We start from the raw sequence: 24,627 nt of genomic DNA on the forward strand, positions 1-24,627 counted from the left end.
ATATGCTAAATAAGTATTTTCACTTTTTGTTGTAAACTGATATTGCAGACCCATTTTCTTCGCACTACATCTCAAGTTCAAAATACATTACCCAACATTCTCCCTCACAAGCCACTTACAGAGAATGCTGGGATAATATGTCCGCATCGTGCCAAAGGTCAAGCATCAAGCACCTTCCCACAAAGAGGCTTCTATAGCTCTACATTTATATATCACATATGCTGTTAATTTTCCAGAACTAGGAAAAGCATGATCAGGACCTGAATGCATCACACCTGCTTTTCTATTGTCCCACATCCATACACCACCTAGACAGTACCAGCTTGGGACACAACAAAGCTCAGGCGGTCTTCTCTAGGCCAGGAGCAGGTGTGCAAGAGACGACACACACCCTTTTAGTACTACGAAAATTGAAACTTCCCTGCCTCTAGATTACCCTCAATCCCATTATGAGGAACTCAGCTACTAAAAAAACATCCTCTCATTTCTTATTTGTTACATCTAAATCGGTAAAAGATACTTTAATATTATACTCAATATACTTATTCTGTAAAGCGTGAAAAAAATCTAGAAAATGATGCCAAGCTGAAACCCAAGAAAAGCTAGGTTTATCCATGCCATCCATGTTGAAACTTAGCCTGGACATCATAATGGCAAACACATTCCTTGAAAATGTAAAAGCACACAGAAGCAGAGATGTTCTTCATCATCTTTATATTTATGTTTTGCAATACACCAAGCCAGGTCTAATGCTTCAAGACCACACAAAGTGAACTAAATTCCGAGCCAACATTTTCAGGAGAAATGTACTTTGCACATATTTCCCAATGTACTAAGACAAAAGGTACTTATTGTTAAGCATTGCTTTTCTTATTTAGTGCACAGGTTAAATTATTTCCAAAGATCCCATGGCAACCTGTGTCAGTCTACACAGTCAGTTTTCAGGGATCAGGATTTTTCTTCTATTCCAGACTATGTCTCTTGGTTGGTGGGTTGGTTGGTTGGATGAATGGATGATGGATGGATGGATGGATGGATGGATGGGATGGATGGATGGGATGGATGGATGGATGGGATGGATGGATGGATGGATGGATGGATAGATTTTGGGTGGGGGTGGATGGATGATGGATGGATGGGTAGGTGGGTGGATGGATGGGATGGATGGATGGATGGATGGATGGATGGATGGATAGGATGGGATGGATGGGATGGGATGGATGGATAGATGGTGGGTGGGGGTAGATGGATGATGGATGAATGGATGGGATGAATGGATGGATGATGGATGGATGGATGGATAGTGGGTGGGGGTAGATGGATGATGGATGGGTGGGTGGATGATGGATGGGTGGGTTATAAATTTCTTCTTCTTATAGACGACTTGTCCTTACAAGGACCTTTTGCCACATATATGCTGCATTAATCCCTCTTTACACCTATCTCAAGGGTTATCCTCTCTTAAAAGCACTGAGAACACTGGCCTCCAGGGGTCCCTGTTTCTAACACAGCATGCCCAGCTAATAAAACAGTAAGACTCCAACCTGGACTTCCAGCCTCTGGTCTATCTCCTCCAGGTTTGGGCAGAAGTCTGCGCCCAGCACTCTGCCAGCACATGCCAGTGGAACCTGAGAGAATATGGCCAGGTTAGATGCTAGGCACAGCGGCTGCATATAGTCACATTATATAAGACAGAAGCAGGGGCACCCCAACTGCAGGTCTGAAAAAGGCCATGACATATATCTGTCATTGCTTTGATAAATACATTGAAAATACAGGAAACTTAGTTTATCAACTATGAATAGGTAATTAATTATGAGAAGAACAGATACATACACATTTTTCTCTAATGGCCCTAGCCCCATATTTATATCACGCAGCACAAAATAGCCATAAGTATCTACAGAAAGGAAGAAGAAGAAGGGAAGTTAAAATGGGGGAAGAAAAAAGACGGAAACACGGACTTTCTCCTGGATTTTGATCATATAGTCTTCCCACCTAGCCTTCAAATTTCCAGAGAAAAGTGAGGGAACAGCATTCTATGCTGTCTGAAGTCCCTTCCTACCTTTAGACATCCCAAAGATATCTGTTGAATTTCTCCTTTATAGTGATATACTAACACACGTAAATTTAAACTTATAAATCTTGTTATTTTTATTTGCATACTGTTACCTTGCTTTGCTTCTCATTTGCTGGGGAGGGTACTATTTGGTTCGTATGAGGTAGAACCCTGGAACTGGCACTTGACACACTGTGGGCAAAGGTTCTGGTATCAAAAAAAAACAAACAAAAGAACCTAGATCCAATACTTAGCTATCTTTAAGTGTAAGAAACATGATATAAATTTTGTTACACAAAAGTATCAACAATAAAACAATTTAGTTTGGAAAATATGTGTTGGCATCAAGAGTTTGACCCTGAAATCCATGAAGATCCTCTTTCGAAATTGCATCGTCTCTTACCATCAGGCAGTATCACCCCTAAATACTCTCTACTCCAAATACTGCATTTCTGGTTTTAAAATGAAGAGAAATGGATTTAGAATCCTTCTATTTACTCCTTTTAACATTTTCCTGTGGTGCCTGGAGATCTCACTCAAAGATAAAGAGGTCAAGTCACTAAAGCAAGGCCCTGTATTCTACACCCAGAATAGCAGACATAAAATAAAAATTTTATCAGTATTTGCTAGCAGGAGCTAGCTGTGCTAATCACTGTGTCTGCCGGTCTGTACCTCAACACATCCACTACGAGAAATATCACCTGCGCCTTCCATCCCTTTGGTGTCCGAGTCTTTCCAATTCCAAAGATCACCTGTGCTAAGCAACGTCCTTGCTTAAAGTTCAGCTCTCAGCCAAATAATGGGCTCCTTAAGTGATTCCTTCTCTTTCTCAACTTACAAAGCAGTTTGTGGCTCAAGCTCTGAACAGTTTTTTTAAAGTCCCAGTTGCCCTGAAGGTGATCTCTCCTAACACAACCCGGCCAACTCTTCTACCATGCTTAGGTCCAAGGGTCTCCTTCCTAGTTACGACTCTTATTTGTGGCTTCATGCTGAGGTCCAAATGTTAAAATGCCTAAATATCATCTGCTGTCACACTTAATAAGTCTTGTTTGCTTATGAGACAGGGTCTCATATAAACCATGCTGGCCTCTGGCTATCCAGCTGAAGGTTACCTTAAATCCCACATCTGCCTGTTTCTACCACCCAAGTGCTGTGATTCAAGCATGTATCACCCTGTCCCGTGTCTTTGTTTTATTTTTATTTACATAGGTGTTTTTGCCTGCATGTATCTGTGTACCATATGCATGTCTAGTACCCATGGAGGCTAAAAGAGGGTGCTGGATCCACTCGAACTGAAATTACAAACAACTGTAATCCGTAATATGGGTGTGAGAAGCCAAGGTTCTCCAAAGCAGCAGCCAGTGCTCTTAACCAGTCATCTCTCCAACCCCTAGTAATCCCCCTCTACTTTTTATCAAACCCAGGCGTCAGTGTGTAGGCACCTTGCATAAAAATTAAGCCACTTTTTATCTTCAACAATTTTATGTGCATTTTATAAGAAAAAAAATCTAGACTTAGAGCAGATAGTTACCTCTGGTTACCTGCTATTAAGTTGCAAAGTTCAAACCTTAGAAATGAAAAGGACAAAAAACATAAGGATGAGATATTAGGCAAGAAAAACCCAATTTGTTATCAATTCTAAAAGTATTTATTGATTTTACATATTATAAAGACGATATATGAAACTACTTACTAGGTGTAGTTTAGTCTAATACAACATAAGCATTTTCAAAAAAAAGAATTTATACTCTACATCGTGGGGTAAGGGAAAATTGGGCATTAGAGAAGCAGAGGCATTAAGAATTTGTGTTGTGTCACAAATGGAAATGATGCTGATTGTACCCTGCAGTTGACATATGGAGGGGCACTAATGAGTTCTGCAACAGTAATTCTCTCCAGGGGAAAATAAAAGGAAAAGGGAAAAAAATCAATCTTGGAATATTCAATATCAAAATGAATCCTCTCCCATCTAGCAAAAGATTCCTATAAAACTCTAACAAATGTGACTACCAAGCTGGCTGAAATGGTTTCCATAAGCCAGAATGTATATTTTGTAAATTGTGTGTAAACAATACCTTATTTCACATATACAAAGCAAATTGCTACTTATCTTAATACTATTTGCCCGTGTCACAAATACTAAGCTTCCAGCTTCTTTTCATCTTCACACTCACAGAGTGCACTTTATAAACACTCTCGAGAGGAAAGAAGAAAGTTAAACAACCATAATTACATTCAATTACAACTTCAGACACTTAGAAATACAGTTCTGAGAGGAAACAAGGTCTTTTCAGTTGGGAAAGGAAATGTGCAGGGAGCCACCAGCATGTTTCAACAGTCGAAGTCACCAGGAGAACTAGCAGTGGATAGCACTCCCCAGCCTGAAGTCCTGGCATTTCTTGCAGGAAAAAGAAAAAAACAAAAACAAACAAACAAACAAACAAAACGAAAACAAGGGTGCATAAAAGAAGACTCCCATACTCTAGAGACAAGACAGCTAAGATTCAGACCCAACTTCACACCCAGTTCAGCATGGTTATACTCTCACCATACCCAAGTCCCAACCACAACTGCAAAGGGCACTGTCATCAATCATGGAATGGAGAGACTCATGGAGAGATGAGCAGCGTCCAGGACGTAACAGATGACTGACTCAGCAGTAATTAGGAATGCTTTGCTCCATCTTCTGATTTGAAGACCTCAGAAGTGAGCCAGCTCGCTGTGTGCAACCAGGAAGTAAAAAGCAGAAAGAAGAGACTCAACTGTCCCCCTCGTCGTTACTCCATTGTGAACCGACATACTGAAACACAGTGGGCCTGTCCAGTGTTTGGAATATAAATATTACAGTGACGTCGAGATTCTCCTGTATCCGTGCTCCTTTGTCCTAGCAACCAGTGTCTGCATCGTTACCAATGAAACTACAAAACTACAATGACTGCCACAAAATATTCGCAAGGATATTGAGGGTTTGGTTGGTTTTTTTTTTTTTTTTTTTTTTGCTTCTTACTATATTTTGCTTTTTAGAGTAATAAAATAATTTTTATTGAAGAAAAATTAATGATCCAATCAACTAGCGTTTCTATATTTGATTCCACAGGCTTCTTTGTGGGATTCTGCTTTGAATATATAACTTCATTCTTCTGATTCAGTAACAGGAAGTTAGGTATCTCCAGGGGGAGCTGAAGCCGGGTACCTGGCTACTCTCTTGTACATACCTCAGAGGAATCACGGTGCCCGAGAGAGTGATTTACAACCTACTCTGTGTATAATCAACAGAAACAAAAATGATAACAAGCACAAAGGTGTCCCCCTCTCCTTCCCTCCCTCCCACGTGAGCATTCATTTCCGTGTCATCGGGCTTCCAGAAAACATATTTCCTATAGAAAGGAAATGTACCAGAGTTCCTCCTCCTCTCCCTCCCCACACCCTCATAGTTCTCTCTCCCTCCCCCCCCTCTCTCTCCCCACACAAAAGAAGGGACACAGAAATGATGGCTTGGGGGTGATGTGTTATGGCGGGTGCGGCCAGGGATGACTCCACTTAAAATTTAATTTTCCTTTTAAATATGAAACATTCATGTAAGCTTTTGCCTGACAGGCATCATGGAAGTCACAGCCCAAATAAACAAAGTAACTTCTATGTCAGCTCAAGGCTTCTCAGTTCAGCTGGCTATAAGCCCAGATCAGTTCTGAATCACTGAAAGTGTTCTGGTGATTTCTAGTCCAGCAATGATGAAAGGGATGAGGAAACCAATCAGGAGAACCTGAAAAAGAATGGATATACAAATTTGGACATGAAAAATAGAATGAAGGAAAGAGGTAACGAGGAGTAAATTCCTTTAAGAGGACTCAGAGCCATGCTGGGTACAAGAGCTGCTACATTCCAAGACCTGAGGATGCCAACAGCAAGAGGACACACCTCCCACATAAGACTTCAGAAACGCCATTACTTGAAATGGTGCCTACAATAAGCTAGACTGGGTATCTTATGAGAGAGAGACAGAGCGAGAGCGAGAGCGAGAGAGAGAGAGGGGGGAGAGCAAGTGCAAAGAAGTAAGATTTGTCAAGGCTGTGAGGACGAAGGTGCATGCAAAACATGCTGCTGCCAAACACAAAAACCAGAGACGGTGAGGTGAGCTCAAGAGGCTGGGTGAGCCTTACATCTTAATTTCTCAACTGACAATACAAATAAAGACAATATTGTAGGTCACTATGTCTCCAAATGCTAGATCTCTTAAGTACTACATTCCTAAGCTAAGACTTCCAAGGGCCAAGCGTACAGAATCTAAAACAGGAAAATGAATGTTCTGCTCCCTGATGAGAAAGCAGTGCATGTGTATACGGTGGTCTTTTTCTAGTAAGAAATGGCAGAAATGTACCCATTCCTACAGAAGCTTTTGGCGAGACAGGAATGTACCAGGAGGAATTAGATAAAGATGGGAAAGGTTCTAGAGGAAGAATTATAGGATGGGACAGGTGATGCTCTGGAGTCATGTGACTCGACTAGTCGATGGCAGACAGGAGTTGACAAAAATGGAGGATGACTTGGAGACAGAGACAGTGTGTCCCAGAAATAAGGAAAACTTAGCAGCCCAACCTCCCAGTTAAGCTGTCCAGGAGAAGCGCCCCTAACTCTGTGCCAGGAGCAACCTGTACAGGTTCAGTAACGGAATTTTCACAGCCACAAACAAGTATGCTGTAAAATCAGGAACCAACGGTGAAAGTCTCTCTTCTTTGTGACACCCTGAGGAGTTTAATGGACCATTAATAATGCTAAAATTACACAATCTTTCTTCTAAAGGGCTTTATACCTAATACTTATTAATTCTCACATTAGACAAATAGAACTTCCTTTGCATATTTTCCCTTTAAAGCAAACTGAGGCCTATCACTATAGTTCCCTGTTTGATAAATGAGCATGGACAGGTGAAATCGAGACAAATGCTTTAACTACTAGTAACACCCATCTTCACTAGAGAAATCCTACCATGTGATACAGCTCATCTTATGCCTTTCAATTCTCAATGTATCTGGGTATTAGCACTAAAAAAGTAAGGATAGAGACATTTAACCTGTGTTATTGGTAGAATTTTTAAAAATTATTCTTTGAAAAATATGTACAAAATGGAATTGGGTTTCAACTGGCTCCACTCACATTTGTAATTCAGTATTTTAGAAACTAAACATTAAAGTTGTTGCATAATGGCATGTATACATTATCAAGCTGACGTTTAATAGCTGACATTTAATGAAAACTCAAGTATTTTTACCTGTGTCCAATATTTCTGTCTTCAATGCTGAACCCTAACCATCCTAGAGAAAGGCAAAAAAGCCAGGTGGTGGTGGCACACACCCTAAAGTACAGTACCCGGTGGGCAGAGGCAAAGGATCTCTGTGAGTTCAAGGCCAGCCTGGCCTATAGGGCAAGTTCCAAGACACCCGAGACTACACAGAGAAACCCTGTCCCTTAAAACTAAAAAACAAGGAAGAAAACAGAAAGCTCTTAGGAGATGCTGGTCTCTTCAAATCCAAGCTGTCACTTTTTATCACATGTTTCAGAGCCTTCTGCTTTCTGTATCTGTATAAGAGGAGTCCCTACTTAGGGCCAGTGAGGTTGGTAAGAAGGCATGTGTGACACTTTTCTGAGCATTCAGAGGATGCACTTCTATTGGCACCCACAAAAACGGCACCCAACACCTCTCTCCCATGAGGGCTCAGAAGATTGAGATACTAAGGGAAGAAGTTTGGCAACGACAGAGGCAAAGTTCAAATGGCAGTGGGATGGTAGAGTGATAGGAGAAACTGAAAATCTTATTCAGCCTCACGAGAGCCCAACACTACCAATTTCAGGAGGCTTCTTGCTCTTGCAGTGTTAAAAGGAAAGAAAAACTTGTCTCAGAGCAAAAGGGTTGACCTACTAAAGTCTTCACCGTGCAAAGTGTTGATTACCAGCACATTTCCCCCTCTGCCGTCTTGTACTGGCTAATCCCCTCAACAAATAAAATATAAGGCCATTTTCTGTGTATTCTATGACACAAATGGCTTGACGTTTAAATGAAAAATCAGAGTCCTCAGGAAGCACTTCTGAATAACATCTACAGAAACCTAACTCCCTGGGGGACATGTTCTTGACTGACAACCAGCAGCCACATTGGTGGTCCACAGTGTACCGGCTCTGCTGAGCTTCAGGGGTAGAAAGCCAGACTACCAGTAGAGTAAAAGGTCTCCAGATGATAATTTCACTTAGAAAGAGACACAACTACCTAGGAAAGACAAAGGATATTCACTGGGTTATAAGATCCAAACCTCCCCAAACAACACATACTCTGTAAAAGATGGTGGAGAGGCCAGATGACACGGAAGTGTGAGATAAAGAACTGAAAGGATCAAGGAATGATGTGGCCAATTCACACCTGCTGCAAACATTAGCAGGACACTGAAGTAGAGGGCAGATACTACCATGTGGATGAAATATCTAAGACAATCTAAGCCAACGTCCGGGCAAACTCCTGTAATCTCAGCACTTGGGAGGCTGGGGCAGGAGGATTACCCTCTGGAGTCTAGCCTTTCTCTAAACAAGCAAAGAAAGAAAGAAGGAAAGGGAGGGAGGAAGAAGAAAGGGAGGGAGGGAGGGAAGGAAGAAAGAAAAGGAAGAAAGGAGGGAAAAGAAGGGAAGGGAAGGGAAGGGAAGGGAAGGGAAGGGAAGGGAAGGGAAGGGAAGGGAAGGGAAGGGAAGGGAAGGGAAGGGAAGGGAAAGAGGACAGATCTCCTTGAACTGAACCACTGAACTCAGCTTCTCTACCTGGCTTTCCACAATAAACAAGAATCAGGATGACCCAGACTTGGAGGCACAGGCTATATTCTAGCATGTGAGAGGCTGAGGTAGATTCAAGTTCGAGGCAGACCTAGGATGCAAAATAGAGGAAGAATCAGAATGACTTTCTCTCCAATGAGAGGAAGGAAGCACCCTCCAGGAAAGCACCAGAAGATACTACATTTCTTTACAGACAGCGCTGTTTAGAAAGGTGTTCACATCAAAAGCCGACATATCTATTTAAGTTGCTTTTACTCATAGAGCCACAAAAACGTTAGCTAGGTCCTCTTTTCTTTCTCCTTAAACTTAACAGTACTGGAAAGGAAAGGGTGACTGGATGTGTGCCTTGCGTCCAGCTGAAATGAAATGTGATAGGGTATGTTATGCTTCAAAGTCAGGAGCGCAAACAGTGCAACATTACAAGTTACCACCTACAAGAACCATCTACATTAAACCAGTGATTGTTCTTAAAAAATAAAGTAGCAGTTGATGGCTTAAGAAATAAAATACAGTGGATAAACAACACTAGATTGAGCACACGAGCGGCTGATATAAACACTTCTGAAGAATCTTGTGTCCCATTTGAAACTAGTTAAAGCTGACAATCAAGACTGAGCCTTAAGAGGGGTGCCACTAACCAGAGGAGACCCAGTCACCTGAATTAAAGAACCAGAGACTATAGTGTGTGGCCAAAGGCCAATAAACTGTGCCCAAAGATTAACGGAGCTAGCTGATTTTCTCTGAATACAAAGCCTGCACTTGAAAAAAGTTAAAAGGGAAAAAGGAAGCAGACACACATTCGGCCCTACTGCTCCATGCCATGAAAACTTTGTCGACTCAAACACAAACTAGACTCCATAGCCCAATCCTCCCTCCAAGCCTGCCGAGGACCTAAAAAGAGAAAATAGGTACAAAACCGATTTCTATGAACTATGCTGTATGCTCTTCGCTAATGCACCGATCTCTGTAGAAGCGGAAGGCAAGGCAAAAGAAAAGCTGCGTGTTCTGCAGCTCAGATAAAGGGCAAAGGAAAACTCTTTCCACCAGTGACGTCTTTGTTACCAAGGACTGTTAAGAAGTGGGGAATAAAATAAGAAGGCATTTCTTATAGTTTCCAGTGGGGATATTCCTGTATTCTCTTCCTAAGTGAAGATACTTCATTCCCGAAATCTGGCATCTTTGAAAACTTAAAGAGAAAGAAGGCTGGCTCTCCTCACTGGACAGACTACTCCAGCTCTCTTTTAGGAATGGTCTGCCCTCCTCATCCCCACCCTGCATTCTGCTTTAGAAATCTCTGCGTTTCCCAGTGGCAGCTCTTCCTTGAGATCCCCTGATGCTAAGGAGAAAGCTCTCCTCCTCCTTAGCACTGAGATACTTTAGGTACGCACTGGACATCCCTGAATTTTAAGCCGGTTTTTATTCCTAACAGTGACAACTCATTTGTTCAGCTTCCTATTTCTCCAAGGCTCCTACCACATGGCTTTATCCACATCAGTCAAACAAAAGATACTCAAAAAATAACGCGTAAATCTTTTAAAATTCATGGTGGAATAAGGATAAGACAATTATTTTTAACTATTTCATTATTCTACCTTATCCTCGACATGTACCTCTAAGGCAGTTATAGACCAATAACTGCCATTTTATATAAACTCGGGATGCAAAAAAAAGTCATTAGTTATGTGCAGAGTGCTAAAAGTTCAGTGACCAATTCCAGGGTCTCTTTCTGCTGAGATGGATCTCCTCAGAATTAGGCTTGAAATGATTTCTTTTCTGACTAAACTTCTATTTAACTTTACTCCCAGATAAGCCTAGAACCCAACTCCACAAAGCAACCTTCCAGAGGTAGAAAACTGGCTATGTCTCTCTCCTATAATGTAACTTAAGGAAAACTGGATATGTCTCTCTCCTACAATGTAACTTAAAGAAGGGTTTTTGTTTTGTTTTGTTTTGTTTTGTTTTGCCTCTTCAAATTAGCAGCCCCTGTTGATATCTAAAGTGTATGAAAACATGCAGGCACATCAATAGCCTTCTAAATTGAAATCATCTGAGGCTCAAGAATAGGAGCTGGTTTGACCCCCTCACCGCACCCCTTTAACAAGTGCCTGAAACTATGTACTGATTGTATGCATTTGGAAAGAAATCGATCTGCCCATTAAACCAGACTGAAACAGGAAGAGATCTCTAAGATGTAATGATATAAAGGTAGCTTGTAGCCTATTGGGGGCAAAGCTCCACCCATAATTGGCTTGGAGTTTGTCTCCCACAACTTGTGGGCCAAATGCAGCCCCCGCTGCTTTCTTTTATTAATAAAGTATTATTGAAAAACATCCATGTCTGCCTTTTACATATATAATAGCCTGGCCCCACAAGTTGAATAGCTACTGCGGAAATCATACATGAACCTGACCCTTCACAGAAAAGGTCTGCCAACCCATCTTTTGTTTTTCATTTAGGCAGGATCTCATGTAGCACAGGCTAACCTCAGTCTTACTAAAAAGTCAAGGGTGATCTTGAACTTCTAATCCTTCTGTCTCTACCTCACAAGTGTTACGGTTATAGCATGCCGGATCGCACTGGTAGTATTGTTGGCGATCAAACAAAGGCTTGCACTGCCAGGTAAGCACTCTACTGACTGAGCTACATCCTCAAGTCACTCTCCAAGTGTTTTAATCAACGCAGAAATTAGGCCTTCTTCCTGAGCAATATCACTTTCATTAATTCATCATTAGGTAGCAAGTGGAGAAATCCAAGCAAGGACATTCATACTGGAGTACAATCTTCATTTTTTTTAAACAGTCTAATAACCAGGAACTCATTGAATCAATTATGATACAACAGTACACGACTGAATTAAAACTTAAGATACTTCCTCTCTGCCTCCTTCTCCCATCGTACCCTTCCTTTTTCTCCTTCTTTTCCACCTTCTACTGCTCTCTTAAAAGAGAACTGTAGAAACTAAGCACAGGCCATGTGAGTGCTCAGCACACACACTGGATGCCCACTCTGCTGATGAAAGATGCATCTATGGCATTCTCGATTTTTTTAAGGCCATAAATACATACAACATAAAAAGCATAGTCATTTAAAGTAGCTCTAATGTTCCAAGTGTGTGTGTGTGTGTGTGTGTGTGTGTGTGTGTGTGTGTGTGTGAGAGAGAGAATGGATGAATGAATGAATGAATGAATGAAACTGAAAAGATGTTAATCAAAAGGTTCCTAAATGGAACCACTTAGACAGTGGCACTAAATTTTTCTCCCTGGGTTTACTAATTACATCTGTATATTTGTATCCTTCCTGTAAAGGTCATGTCAAAGAAATGGTCAAGCTTAGACCTTTCCTTTTTTCAGAAACGAAGAAGGTATTCAGGGGGTGGTAGAGGTGTACACCTTTAATTCCAGTACTCAGTAGGCAGAGGCAGGCAGATCTCTGAATTTGAAGCCAGCCTGGTCTACACAGCGAGTTCCAAGACATCCGGGGCTACACTGAGAAACCCTGTCCTGAAAACCAACAAAAAGCCCATACAACCCAGAACTAAGAAGCTAAGAAGGTTGCTGTCTTAGGGGGGTTGTTCTTGTGGTCCAGAGTTTTGGGGTTTTTCTCTTTGTTTTAAAGACTGGAAGAGGCTAAGGCTCACAAAAGCCCACGCATTCATGAACTTGCACCTCTGCTACATGAAGCAACCTGAACGATGCATAAAGTCCTACCTTCATAAAGCACACGTGGGATAGACGGAGGGGGAGAGGTTAACAGAATCACTTCTTGATGGGAATATATTAATTCGATCAGTTGCTTGCTTCCGAGTTACTATAAAAAGGTTCATAAAGTACCCAAAAGCCACATACGAGTTTAGAATTATGCTGCTCAGTGACTGATTCCCAGTCAAGAGTAGGAATAGAGATTTCTCTCTACTTTAACTTCCTCCAGCGCAAGTCAGCTTCTACACAACTGACCTCGTTAGTATTTAAGTAATCACTGAAAAGCCAAGCGTATACATCATGCACGCAGTAAGAACCTGGCAGTGTAGGTGATGAGCATATGCTGGCAGAATACAGCTAAGGACTGGAAACCGAAACAAGAAGAGGACAATGACAGCAGCCACACAGCTCCCCAGTTCTGTGCCACACATCACAGGTCTCTTTCCTAAGTCCCACACTATGGGAGTTATTCAAGCCTCAGGGAGAGTCCATAACTTTCCCAGTCAGAGCAAGAGGTCAGATATAGTCAGCTGGTAAGTATGGAAGGGAGACATCATATATCTAATAAAGTACTTTATAAAATCCCAATGTAAATTTACCAGGTGAGAAAACTATGTCTTACAAAGAGAACACAAATTATGTCAATCACTTTTACAGACAATTTACTCAGTGTGGTACGTTTTGCTCTTACCTTTATTCATACATGCACAGAGCAGACTGCGGGGTTTTAATCTTTGCAACCTGAGGAAGAGTCTGCAGATATTCAGACACAATTAAGCAAAGAACTTCCTATAAAGCCTTCTTCCATACTAAAATTAGGTTATTACTGCGGATTACCTAAATCTGTATACATGAAATTAAACATACAAAAAGTTATACAATGAAAAATTAGCTATTCTTCAGTATGTTCTCTTACAGAGCAGCCTCTTCTATAAATATTACAGTGATATCACTCAAATCAAATAAAAGCTTCAATTCTCAGGACTCATGACCTGAAGTACAGAGTTATGAAGGTACTGGTTTCCTGTAACCAAGTACTCCATGAGGTCTAAAAGACAGGATTCAATAGCTCTCAGTCCATATATAACGTCTCTGGTTTTTTCAGTTCTTTGTGTCATACCCCTAAAAATGTGCCTTCTGAATGTCAGGGTGGGACAGGCTGTGTAACAAGGATGGCTCTGGGAGGAATGTGTGGATCTCCCTGGGAAGGAGAAATGGGTAGATTTTGTGGACAGGTGCAGGTGTGGATGGGAACAGGAGGGGTTCAGAGAGGAGGGGGGAGGGAGAAAGTATGGGAAGACATGAATGCAATTGGGGTTACACGGTGGGGGGTGATGTGGAATCCTAGTGCAGTGGAAACTCACTGGAACTTGTGAGGATGCCCCTAGGAAAAACCCCTAGTTATGGAGGCTACAGAGCCTGATCTGGCCAACTTCTATAACCAGGCACAACTTCCAGTGGTGGGACTAGGCCACCATAGGTCACCAGCCCAGCCACAGAACCTTCCACCTGCAGCCTGTCCTGCCTGTATGATGTATTGGTGCAATGGTAGCTCAGTACTTACAGAGGTGGCAAAACAATGACTGGTCTAACCTGTGCACTGTGATCCAAAAGGGAGCCATGCTCACCACTGGCTGGATGGCCAGGAACCAGAACCTGGGTGGCCCAGAGACCTAGTGTAGAACCCAACCCAACTGCTCCCCACCCAACAAAAGTCAACAAAATGATTCCTGATGATAGTCTGCTAGTGAGATGGTCACCAGAGAGGCTTCTTTTAGCACCCGATGAGCATAGATGAAGATCACATTACACAGAGCTTAGGTAACCCTGGAGAAGAGGGGTGAGGGTGGTAAGTGGTGGGGAGAAATACTGTAGAAGCCAGAGGGGTCCAGGAGAACATAGCCCACAGAACCAACTAAGCAGGGCTTATGGGGCTCACAGAAACTGAAGCTGCACGCACAGCCTGCACGGTCTGTGCTTTGTCCTCTGGATATACTTTTTGGTTGTTGTGTTTATAAAAAGATAATGAAAGGGGAATTATGTTCTATGGGGGTCTGGGGGAAGGAGGTGTCTCAGCAGGCCCATGCTGAGACATCCCTTCCCCCAAGGAACCAGCCACACAGACAGTATAGTATAGAATAGAGTTTAGTCAGGGCATGGGAGGGGAGTTAAGAGGGCAGTAGGGCAGAGAAAGGAGAGTAAAGAAGAGTAGAGAAGGAGAGGACTAGAGTAAAGGCCAGCCATGAGCACCTGGAGGGAAGCAGGGAGGGGAATGAGGGGAGAAGGGACAAAGGGGAAAAGGGGAAGAGCAAGAGAGAGCAAGAGAGTGAGGAGGGGGCAAGCAGCCCCTTTTATAGTGTCAGGCATACCTGGCTGTTGCCAGGTAACTATGGAGTGGAGCATACCTGGCTGTTGCCAGGTAACTATGGGGTGGAGCATACCTGGCTGTTACCAGGTAACTATGGGGTGGAGCATACCTGGCTGCTGCCAGGTAACTGTGGGGGTAGAACTTCAACAGAATGCTAACAGTGGTTGTTTAACTTGGGGCTTTTGTAGGACTCCTAACAGTGGGGGTTGGGGGTTCCGTCATCTCTGACTCCTTTGTCTACTCTTGGGACCCTTGTCCTTCTACTGGGTTACCTTGCCAGACTTGACTTAACTGCTTGTACCTATTCTCACTGCATCTTCTTATGCCATGTTTGGCTGATATCCCGGGAGGCCTGTCCTTTTCTAAAGGGAAAATGAAGGAGCAGTGGCCCTGGGTGAGAGGAGCTGGGAGGAGTAGGGAGGGGAGGGATTGTATGAGAGAAGAATAAATTAAAAGAAAAAGGGGAAGTGTTCAAAAAATAAAAATAATTTCCAAAAGGGTCACATGATTTCTACAACTGACTTGTTCCGGCTTTTAAAATATTTACCACAAATAAGAAATGTTTAAAATCCAAGCAAATGGTTAAGACAGGTGATACGAGGATAAATAGAGCCAATGGAATTTGTCAAGGCAGGCATCACAGAATGAAGATCATTTTGGACCTCCACAACCTGTTCTGTCCCTTCCTACAGGCGAATGAAGAAATGTAAATGTTTTCCTAAAGCTTACCCCATCATTCCATTGTTTCCAAACAGGCAAGCTTCCCTAGGGACCCAAGGTCCCCAGCAGCTCAAGGAGCTACAGATTATGAAGGCTCTGTGACCAGATGCAAGTCCAGAGCGTATTCTTTTACCTTTCCTCCAAGTCAATATCCTTTCTCACATTATCGAATCAAAAACGAAGTCAGCGGTAGAAGACTCTCCTAAGAAATGATCTCAATCACTGAAGGAATACATGACTGAAAGAATTAATGAATTAATTTACTTTCTTAAAAAATGTGTACTAGGGATCTGCAATTCTAGGATTCAAGAGGCTACAGCAAAAGAGTTTGTGTTTGAGACTCTCTGGGCAAAAGCATGAGACCCTGTTCAAAGTCATAGGCACAGACAGACTGGAAGCAAAGAAAGGTCGGGACTAAAGTGCCTTATTTGAGGTCAGGACACATGCGAAGCTCATGGATGACAAGCCAGCAGCAGCATCTGCACTCAGGACCAGTCAACTACTCTAGGATGTTCCCAATAGGAAATGGCTAACAAAGGGACAGCAACATGCTCAAAGGACAAATGCTGATTTTTTTTAAATGAAATTTGACTTGGGGAAAAAAAATCCCAACTTGGCTGAGAGACTTAATTTTCAAGAAATTTCACTCTTTCCTTCTTGGAAAATAAAAGGAAACTTTTAATAAATCAGGTTGGAAAGGATTGAGCAGCACTGCAACATCCTTTTCATAATTTAAAAAAAAAAAAGCTCCCAAGATCAGGATTATCAACTATATTTCCAGATAATCTAAATACACATGGCAGGTTATTTTCACTTCCTAGGGGGAGAAAAACCAACTCTGAAACTGGTTATAAGAAATACTAAAACAGAAAGGAAAAGAAAAGCAATACTAGTATGCAGCATTCTTTTTAAAAACCACGTTTTAAAATTCCAACTGGAAACCAGAGTCACCCAACTCCACTATCACCTGAGCAACCGCACAGAATAAAAGGAGCCAAGTCTGTGGGCATCACCAAGAGCTTAGAGAAGACGTTTAGTTTATGAATATGTCTTAAATTTGAAGCGTCAAGTCCACATATAAATCTTGATTTTGTTGTAAAGTTGATTGCTTGCTGGTTTAAGACTTCCAGTAAACAATGTCAATATATCTGTTTAAAAAGAGCAAACCGTCATACAAACACCACTAATCAGATTAAACTATGGAGGTCTATCTTGACAAAATCATTTTATGAAAATGCACAAATCATGCCCTTAAAATTCTACATAAATAGAGCACACTGGCTTACTCATGCCTCATTTTTCTATACAATATTCATGTTAAAATTCTGCTATACTCCGAAATATTTGAAGTAGTAGCTCTTCAAAGGAAAATTCTTAAGTTTTTGGGGCTTCACAAGCGTCTCCTTGTAGCTACTGGTAGCTAGCAAAGTACAGGAATACCCGGCACACGCTACACGCGTCCCTACAGACATTAGGATGCATTTTTAAGGATGGGAATACAACACCTCACAGAACCAGAGAAACTGTTTTAACATTTGAAAATACAGAGAAGCAAGCCGTTCAAAATTACAACTCACACTATGTCTTTTCTTAAGCTATAAGTCTCCTCTTCACAGGGGATCAATTAGAAACACAAATGCTTTATGAAGGTACAGAGCAAAAGAAAACTGCTCCATCAGTGCACATTTTAATCTCTTATAAATGAACCTGGATTAGATCACGAAACAGTACAGCGTTAATTGTCATGCACACAATTACACATGAAGTCAAGTCATAGTAACCATGTGTTTGAAGCAATAAAGGAGGCTGAGATAGCCCTTGAGAGGGGCACGGGAGAGACAGTCTGCAAAATTGGAGGTCATTGTGAGGCCTGATGTCTCCTAAACCTGAGGTCCCACCATGGTTTCAGAGCACCTTTCCTTCCAGAGACTCCAGGCCCGGATAACCTCCCTCTTTAAACTATTTCCAGGATTCCTGGATTTAAATCACAATGGAAATGTCTGGCTAGAACTGAATTAGAATGGCTTAGGATAGCCCTTTTAAATGCAGGAGTGTTGAGGGGGGCACACAATTGAGCACATACTTAAATTTGTTTTAACTCAGACCTTCTGCATTCCAAAATTGTATCCCTCTGACTAATATAAACCGTTGTTATAGAGAAGCAGTTAAGGGAAGGGGGGAGAGCCAGGGAGAAAGAATGGGGGAGTAGTAATGGTAACATACAGTACCATGAGCTGCAGAGGCCTCCCAGTCAGCGGTGCAAGGTTAACAGATCAGTCCCGCTGGCCTTCAGGCAGACAGCAAAAACAGCCTGGGGAAAGGGGGACAGGGATGTCGGCCAGGGAGGGGGCCCTGCTTGGGCAGTTTACACAAGGCAGCTCAGCTCCTTTCTGGCTCATTCCTCCTCTCTATCTGCCGGCCTCTCTGTGTGTGTCTTGTCATATTTTCTTCAGCTGTTAATTGTCCGGACTGCAAGACTTTAAACATCCACAGTTTAAGAGAAAAGTGAAACCCTTCTAAGTGACCATCACAGCAAATCAGCTTCATGCTGATGGGTAAAATTTTCCAAGGGAAGTGTTCTTGTGATAGTTCCTGAGTCTCCAAGTCACCCCACCCCCCAACCCCACCTCCGCCACACACACTCCCCTGGAGGGCTAAATGCACTGTGGCAATAAAACATTCATGGGACTTGGAATTTTAACACAATGCCATTTCCCTAGTTTAACCTGAAAGGAATGCACTAGTCACAACAGACTACATCATCCTGCCATTAAACCCTGCCAAGGAACCACTTTTTGGCCATGCCGGGCCAGTTTTGCCGGGAAAGGAGTACACAGACCCACACACTGAGCACAGAGGGGCCACCTCTGCTTCCTCAGCCTTATCCAGAAACACCCTGCCCTTGAACATGACTCCTGACCTCTTGCATTGTGACTGGCTTGGGAGGCATGTGTCACCCTGGAACTTCTGTACAGCCACACACTGAGCAGGCCATTTGTGGATCCCTCTGAACAAGTCCTTGGGCAGATGCCAGCATCTTCTCTTATTACTACCGCTACCATTCAAGGCCCCACGGCTCAGCAGAAGGAGGCCTTCTCCTGGGTTAGATAAAGCTGGGAGATGCTGTGGGGCTTGCTTTCCTCTATTTGTTTTGTACTTTTAAGAAACAAACCTCACTTTGCATTCATAATTAGGTTATGATTACTGATGTGACCATTTGCTTTGGGGACTACTTATCAAAGGTGCCAGTTCCTTCACATTTAAGTGACATTTGATTTAGACTTACAAAATACAAAACAGAAATAATTCTGACGTCTCCTGACGATTTTTAGAAGAAAAATTCAAAGGTGAACAATTCTAAAACATGCAGTTAACCATTTCACGTGGCTAAGGTATTATCACAAGAAAAGCAAGCAAGTATACTGGATTTAAAACTGAATTTCTTGATTTATTACTTGTGCAGAGAACACTTGTAAGCAATGTAAACAAAAAGCAAAGAGACAAGACAGCACATGCCTGCACCTAATGAGAAGTTTAAGTCATATGCAGTGGGCTGGGGACGCAGCACTGGCAAAGCCCTGAGTTCAGTCATCAGCACGGTAAACATGCATAAGCCAGGAAGGAGAGAACGGTATTAAACGTCTGCACAGGTACACAGGTGCTCGATCCAATGCTGACGATGAAAATTAAGGTCTCAGACATCCATAGCAAGAGCCTCAACAGCGAGCCCCATCCCTAAACTTTAAACTTCTTCTCACATCAGTGTGCATCTCAAGTTTTAAAATCAACATACGCTTAGAATAAATCACAGCAACGATTTTGCACACACAAAACATCGTTTTCCCCTGACATTTCTTTTGCCTAACCCTACCACCATTTAAACCACTCAAGTATGGCTATCAGAACAGGTTTTCTTTATTTAATCCCCACTTTGAGTACCCACATTGCTTTCTTGGGTAACATTTTCATTTTCGAACTTGTCCTGTTATTTTGTCATCTTCCTCCTTGCACTTGGAAGTCACAGCAGATCGGGAAGGAAGCAAGTCCCTCTTATTCTGACCCCACACTGCAGCCAGATGAGCTGAAATGATCCCGTGGGAGGCACGGTCCACCCCCTGCAATGGAGCCATGCCCCTTTTCGGTAACAAATGAAGAACCATCTCATACTCTAAAACAATACCCTAAAATACTAAATGATCATCTCAAAGCAACTTAACATGCACATAGAGGACGAGGCCACATAGTCTGCTTTAGTGTAATTTCCGTCTTCTTAGTAGCTGGAATTAGTATAAGCCCTAGTTAAAAGCAGTCATTCCCCCTTTACATGGACATTATCATGCTTCGAAAAGTCATTTTAATCCTTCACCGGAGCTACGCCATGCCAAGTCCACAGAGGAGGACAACAATTAACTTCTTTTAAAATGAAAAAAAAATATATCAGAAAGGAGGAAAATCCATCCAACACAAAAGAAAATGTTATACTTACATAAACTATTCCCACTTCAAAATGTAAACAGTGAGTCAGACTGCCTGTTTAGATTCTATAAAATACAGCAATAAAGACACTTGATTTCTTCAAGGCATTTGATTTATCAATCAATTCACAATCTAGTTATGTCATCAATTTGAAGCCTACTAAAACTGAAGACAGAGCAAGATGAAGCCGTAAGGTGAAAACTGCAGAAGACCATGTCTGTAAGCCCCAGCAGGCATACTTTTCTGCTTACATCAAATTAATCAACACAGTGATCCCAAAGTGTTTTAGACCAATAGCTAAAATACATTTCCATTTATTTACTGTATGCACACGTGTGTGCCCACCAAGCACAGAAGTGACCTTCAGAGAGGAACTTGTAAGAGCCAGTTCCCTCGGAAGACAATGTGGCCCTTGGGGATAAAACTTGGGTCACTGGGATGGTGGCAGGTGCCTTTATCTGCTGGACCCTGACTCTGTGAATCGTACAGGACACATCTGTCACTCTCTTCATCATCGCCCAAACATAACGTCTGAATTAATCCAGAATTTGGGGCATATCAGTAAATGAAGGGGTAAAAGCAATCTTATTTTCAAACAAGTTTCTGACCAATTTTATTATCTATCCACTACATGATGTTTAAGAAAATCATAGATTGCTACAAATATCAAAATGAAATGAAACTTATTCTTCATGTAAGTGTATTGATAATAAAAGTAAGTGTAATTAGAATAACATGGAACCCCCACCCCCCCAAAAAAAGATGTCATACCAAAAAGCTCACTCAGCGAGTAGAAGGAAAATTTAGTGGGTCTCTTGACACACAAACAAGAGAAACCTGAGTTTGAGCTTGGATTCTCAGCAGGCACATGAAAAGAGGAGTCAGTAAGTCTATAAACCTAGCACTGGGTGGGCACAGAAGAGAAAATACCTGTAGCTTGTTGGCCAACCAGTGCAACAGAATAGGTCAGCTGTGGGTTCAATGAGAGAAAATAGAGGATGATACCAGACATAGAACTCTCAGTTCTATGTGTACGCACGCGCGCGCGCGCACACACACACACACACACACACACACACACACACACACACACACCCCTCCAATGTAAAAAGTTTAAAGACATCAAGAAATTTCTTGGATTTGTTTTATGAAGGACAAAGGAAATGATAAAAACTTGGTAACCATTGGTAATTTACATTTGACTTGAGTCAGAAGACTTCGCCACATTAAATGACTTTTAAAGATTTGAATCCAGAACTCCTGTGGTGTCTTCTGAATTCTAGAAGCCAACATAAATGAGATTTTTCTCATGGGTTTCTACAACAAAGAGGGCACATCAGTTTTCAAACAAACACACATATTGTAATTTAAGACTTCACTTTAAGCCAATGGATCGGCTAAACACACACACACACACACACACACACACACACACACACACACACACACACCCCAGGTTTTATGCTGAATGTGGGAAAACCTCTGAGGAAGAAAAAGGGAAGAGGTAAGGACAAAGAGAAAGGAAGAAATCTAAAGAGGTGGTGCTGAGGACAGGCCCAGCCAGAAAGGCAAGCAGGAAAGGACAGTAGAGTAGAGAGCTGGAAAGGGTGAGAACCAGAGAGGAGGAGTGGAAGAATCAGGTGGGAAAGGAGGGGGGCTGAAATACAAACGGGTGTCTGGGGCAGACTAGAGGGACTGGAGCCCCTCGACACTCCAGTAGAACGGGCAGCTGGCCGGAGATGCTAATTCAGCGCTTTAACAAATCAATGCCACTTGAAAAGTACAATGAGAGCCCTCACTGGGTGGATGTCAAGGGACTGAGAAAATGCATTCTCAAGTATTTCACATTAAGAGGGAATAATGTGTTAATTTATAACTCTTCACCCTATACACTCGGATTATCTATCTGTGTCAGCGATTTGACTTCTTAAATTTATCAAAAACACACGCAAAGGGAGGCCAACTCTGCTTTCACCATTGGGAAAGAGAGGGTTAGGAAAGGTCTGTTCTGGGTACACCACGCTCCCCCCCCTACCTTTTGGCTCAAGTCTTGGTGAGGATTGCAGGGAAGAGTGGGCTCCTGAGAAAGATCAGAGGAGGAGGGGAGGAGGGGAGGAGGGGAGGAAACCCATGGTCCAGTTACTAAAGCAGCCAAGGAAAAGGCTCTCCCAGTCAGTGGTTGATTGCATTAGGTGCCATCCGTCAAAAGTGACACAGAAGAGAAGAATAACTTGAATCAGCAACCTGAGCTGCCATCATCAGAATTTACTTTAGGGAAACTTCCTTAAGTCTCTCAGTACACCCAGAGGAAGAGAAGCTGCTGACAAGAGGGACTGTAATTAAACAGTGCTCTTCTGATGCCACCAGAATAGTCCCATAGATGGAGCCAATCAGAGTGGATGTGAAGGGACGACCAACCTCATCCTATTTGGTTAGTTGTGAAACAGGGAGAAGAAAATGTACCTAAAAGAGACTTTTATTTCTTAAGGAGAACTTGCTCTATGAAACAGTGAATTTCTGAGATGGCTTCCCATACTATACATACATACATACATACATGCACACATACATACATACATTCATGCACACACACACACATACATACATACATATATACTGTAACTTGCAGTACAATGATAGCAGCCTCCATCCTGACACACAGAAAATCTGTTAGTAATTTATGCTGCCTAGACCCATGTGTTGTATGACTTACCTTTTCAAGGTATAATAAGCATTGTCAATATGCAAAGGTAAGTCTGTTTACAATTTTAAAGTAAATGGAAAATGGCACACTTCACGAAAGGGTTTTTAAGATCTTGTCTTGAAAGATGGAGGGAAAAGTGTTTCTACATACATATTTTCACAAAGTTGCCACATTGTACCTGCTTTGACTTTTAAGATTTCTTACAGGACACAGTGTTTGAAGCTCTGGGGTATTTTTATTTGCTATTGTACAACTGCAACAGAAACAGACTTCCCTTTATTTTGAGGACATTCATATGCAAATGAGTGCTGAGAAATGGAAATGAGATGCTACACTTGATGGACAACCTTCAACCTTTACTTGAAAAAGGCAACAGAGTCTCCCTCCCTGAAGCTGTGCTCTTTTCCTTCCACCGCCGGCACCAAAAGGAAGTGAAGGACAATGATGGGCCTTCCCCCAACTTCTATCGGCTAAATTTCACCTCGCAGAGACTCACAGAAAGCAAACATTCTTTTAAGCTCTGCATCTTTCCTATGACAGTGTTGCACGGTTATTTTTAAACGAACCCTGATTAGAAGGTAAAATGGAGTACAAAGCCAGAAATTTTATACCTGCAGAGAGCCAAAACATCCTACGTAATATGATGGTTTAGTAATTTTTGTTTACTTCAAAAATGGTAAGTAATGATAAATCTCCTGATTCAAGACCAGAGAGTGCACTATGTTCCTTTTTCAGAGCCATCTTAGGAAATCGGACTCTCCTATTCTAGACAGCGCACGTGCAGGGAGCAAGTGTGTGCTTTCCTAGAGCCACTGTTTCTATCCATGAAGCGAGATTAGCCAATCCCCAGGATTTTTTTCTTTTGCATCAATTACCATTCCTGTCTGTCCATCCAAGCTACCACCAATTCTTATCATTATGGTACCATTAATCCCCTTCTCCTCTTCCCCTCCCCCACCACACTCACCTAAGGGGTTAAAAGACTTCAGTACATTTGTGACTTGTCAGTGACATATAATACCCAGGTCCTTCATGCAATCAACTTTTACTTGACATGTATTTGCTCATCACAGGACCCACATTACTACTGGGAAAATGAAGAAAAACCTAAATTAACACTTGACATTCAATATGGTCAAGTCCTTAATTGGCTGGGCTTCCTGAGAAAGCAATTTTCTATTCCCCAAACTGTGCGCGTGTCATGTGTGGAGTGCAGCTCTTGGCCATCACTGCTGTCCCTCGCTCCCTCTAATGAGAGCAGATGAATTAGTGCTACGTGACACGATTTGAACAGGGCTGCCTCCTCTTCCCCTCCCCCAATCTTTCTCTTATAGGAGTGACAGCTGTGTGGCAAGAGGATAAAAGAGAAATGAAATAATAATAATTAAAAAAAACAATTCGGTAAGAGATGATCATTGTTTAAAATGAATCTTAAATGTCTTGTTGAATCTGAAACTAACAGGGTCATTTAATTGTGGAGGTGGGGAAAGGACTGTTACAAAGATCAGGGGGAATTATCTGGATATGGTTGATTTGGGTTGTATTAAGCATGTTTTTTCCATTCCAGGCTAGTTCCAGTATTAGATTGCATGCGTCTAATTAAAATGGAATTTACATCCACTTAAAACGTTTTTTTAAAGGTCTGGAGAATGGGTCAACTAGAAAAAAATGAAGTGATTATTAATGTAAGATAAGCATGTATGTATGTATGTATGTATGTATGTATGTATGTATGTATCTTCCTTCAACATTCAGGTCACAAAGACCTTACAACACAAACTCTATCACT

General features: G+C 42.0%; 1 protein-coding gene across 10 annotated transcripts in view; it reads right to left on the reverse strand.

The window, feature by feature from the left end:
- Bnc2 (basonuclin zinc finger protein 2) overlaps positions 1-24,627 on the reverse strand; it is a 401,546-nt gene that overhangs the window by 235,143 nt on the left and 141,776 nt on the right. For 3 of the 10 annotated variants that reach the window (XM_087548057.1, XM_087548056.1, XM_087548060.1), the window contains one exon: positions 1,545-1,628. In XM_087548057.1, coding sequence (XP_087404183.1) covers positions 1,545-1,628 — 84 coding nt within the window. 10 annotated transcript variants of the gene reach the window in all.

Source organism: Rattus norvegicus, chromosome 5, assembly GCF_021556685.1.
Source record: "Rattus norvegicus strain SHRSP/BbbUtx chromosome 5, alternate assembly SHRSP_T2T, whole genome shotgun sequence".
Taxonomy (NCBI): Eukaryota; Metazoa; Chordata; class Mammalia; order Rodentia; family Muridae; genus Rattus; species Rattus norvegicus.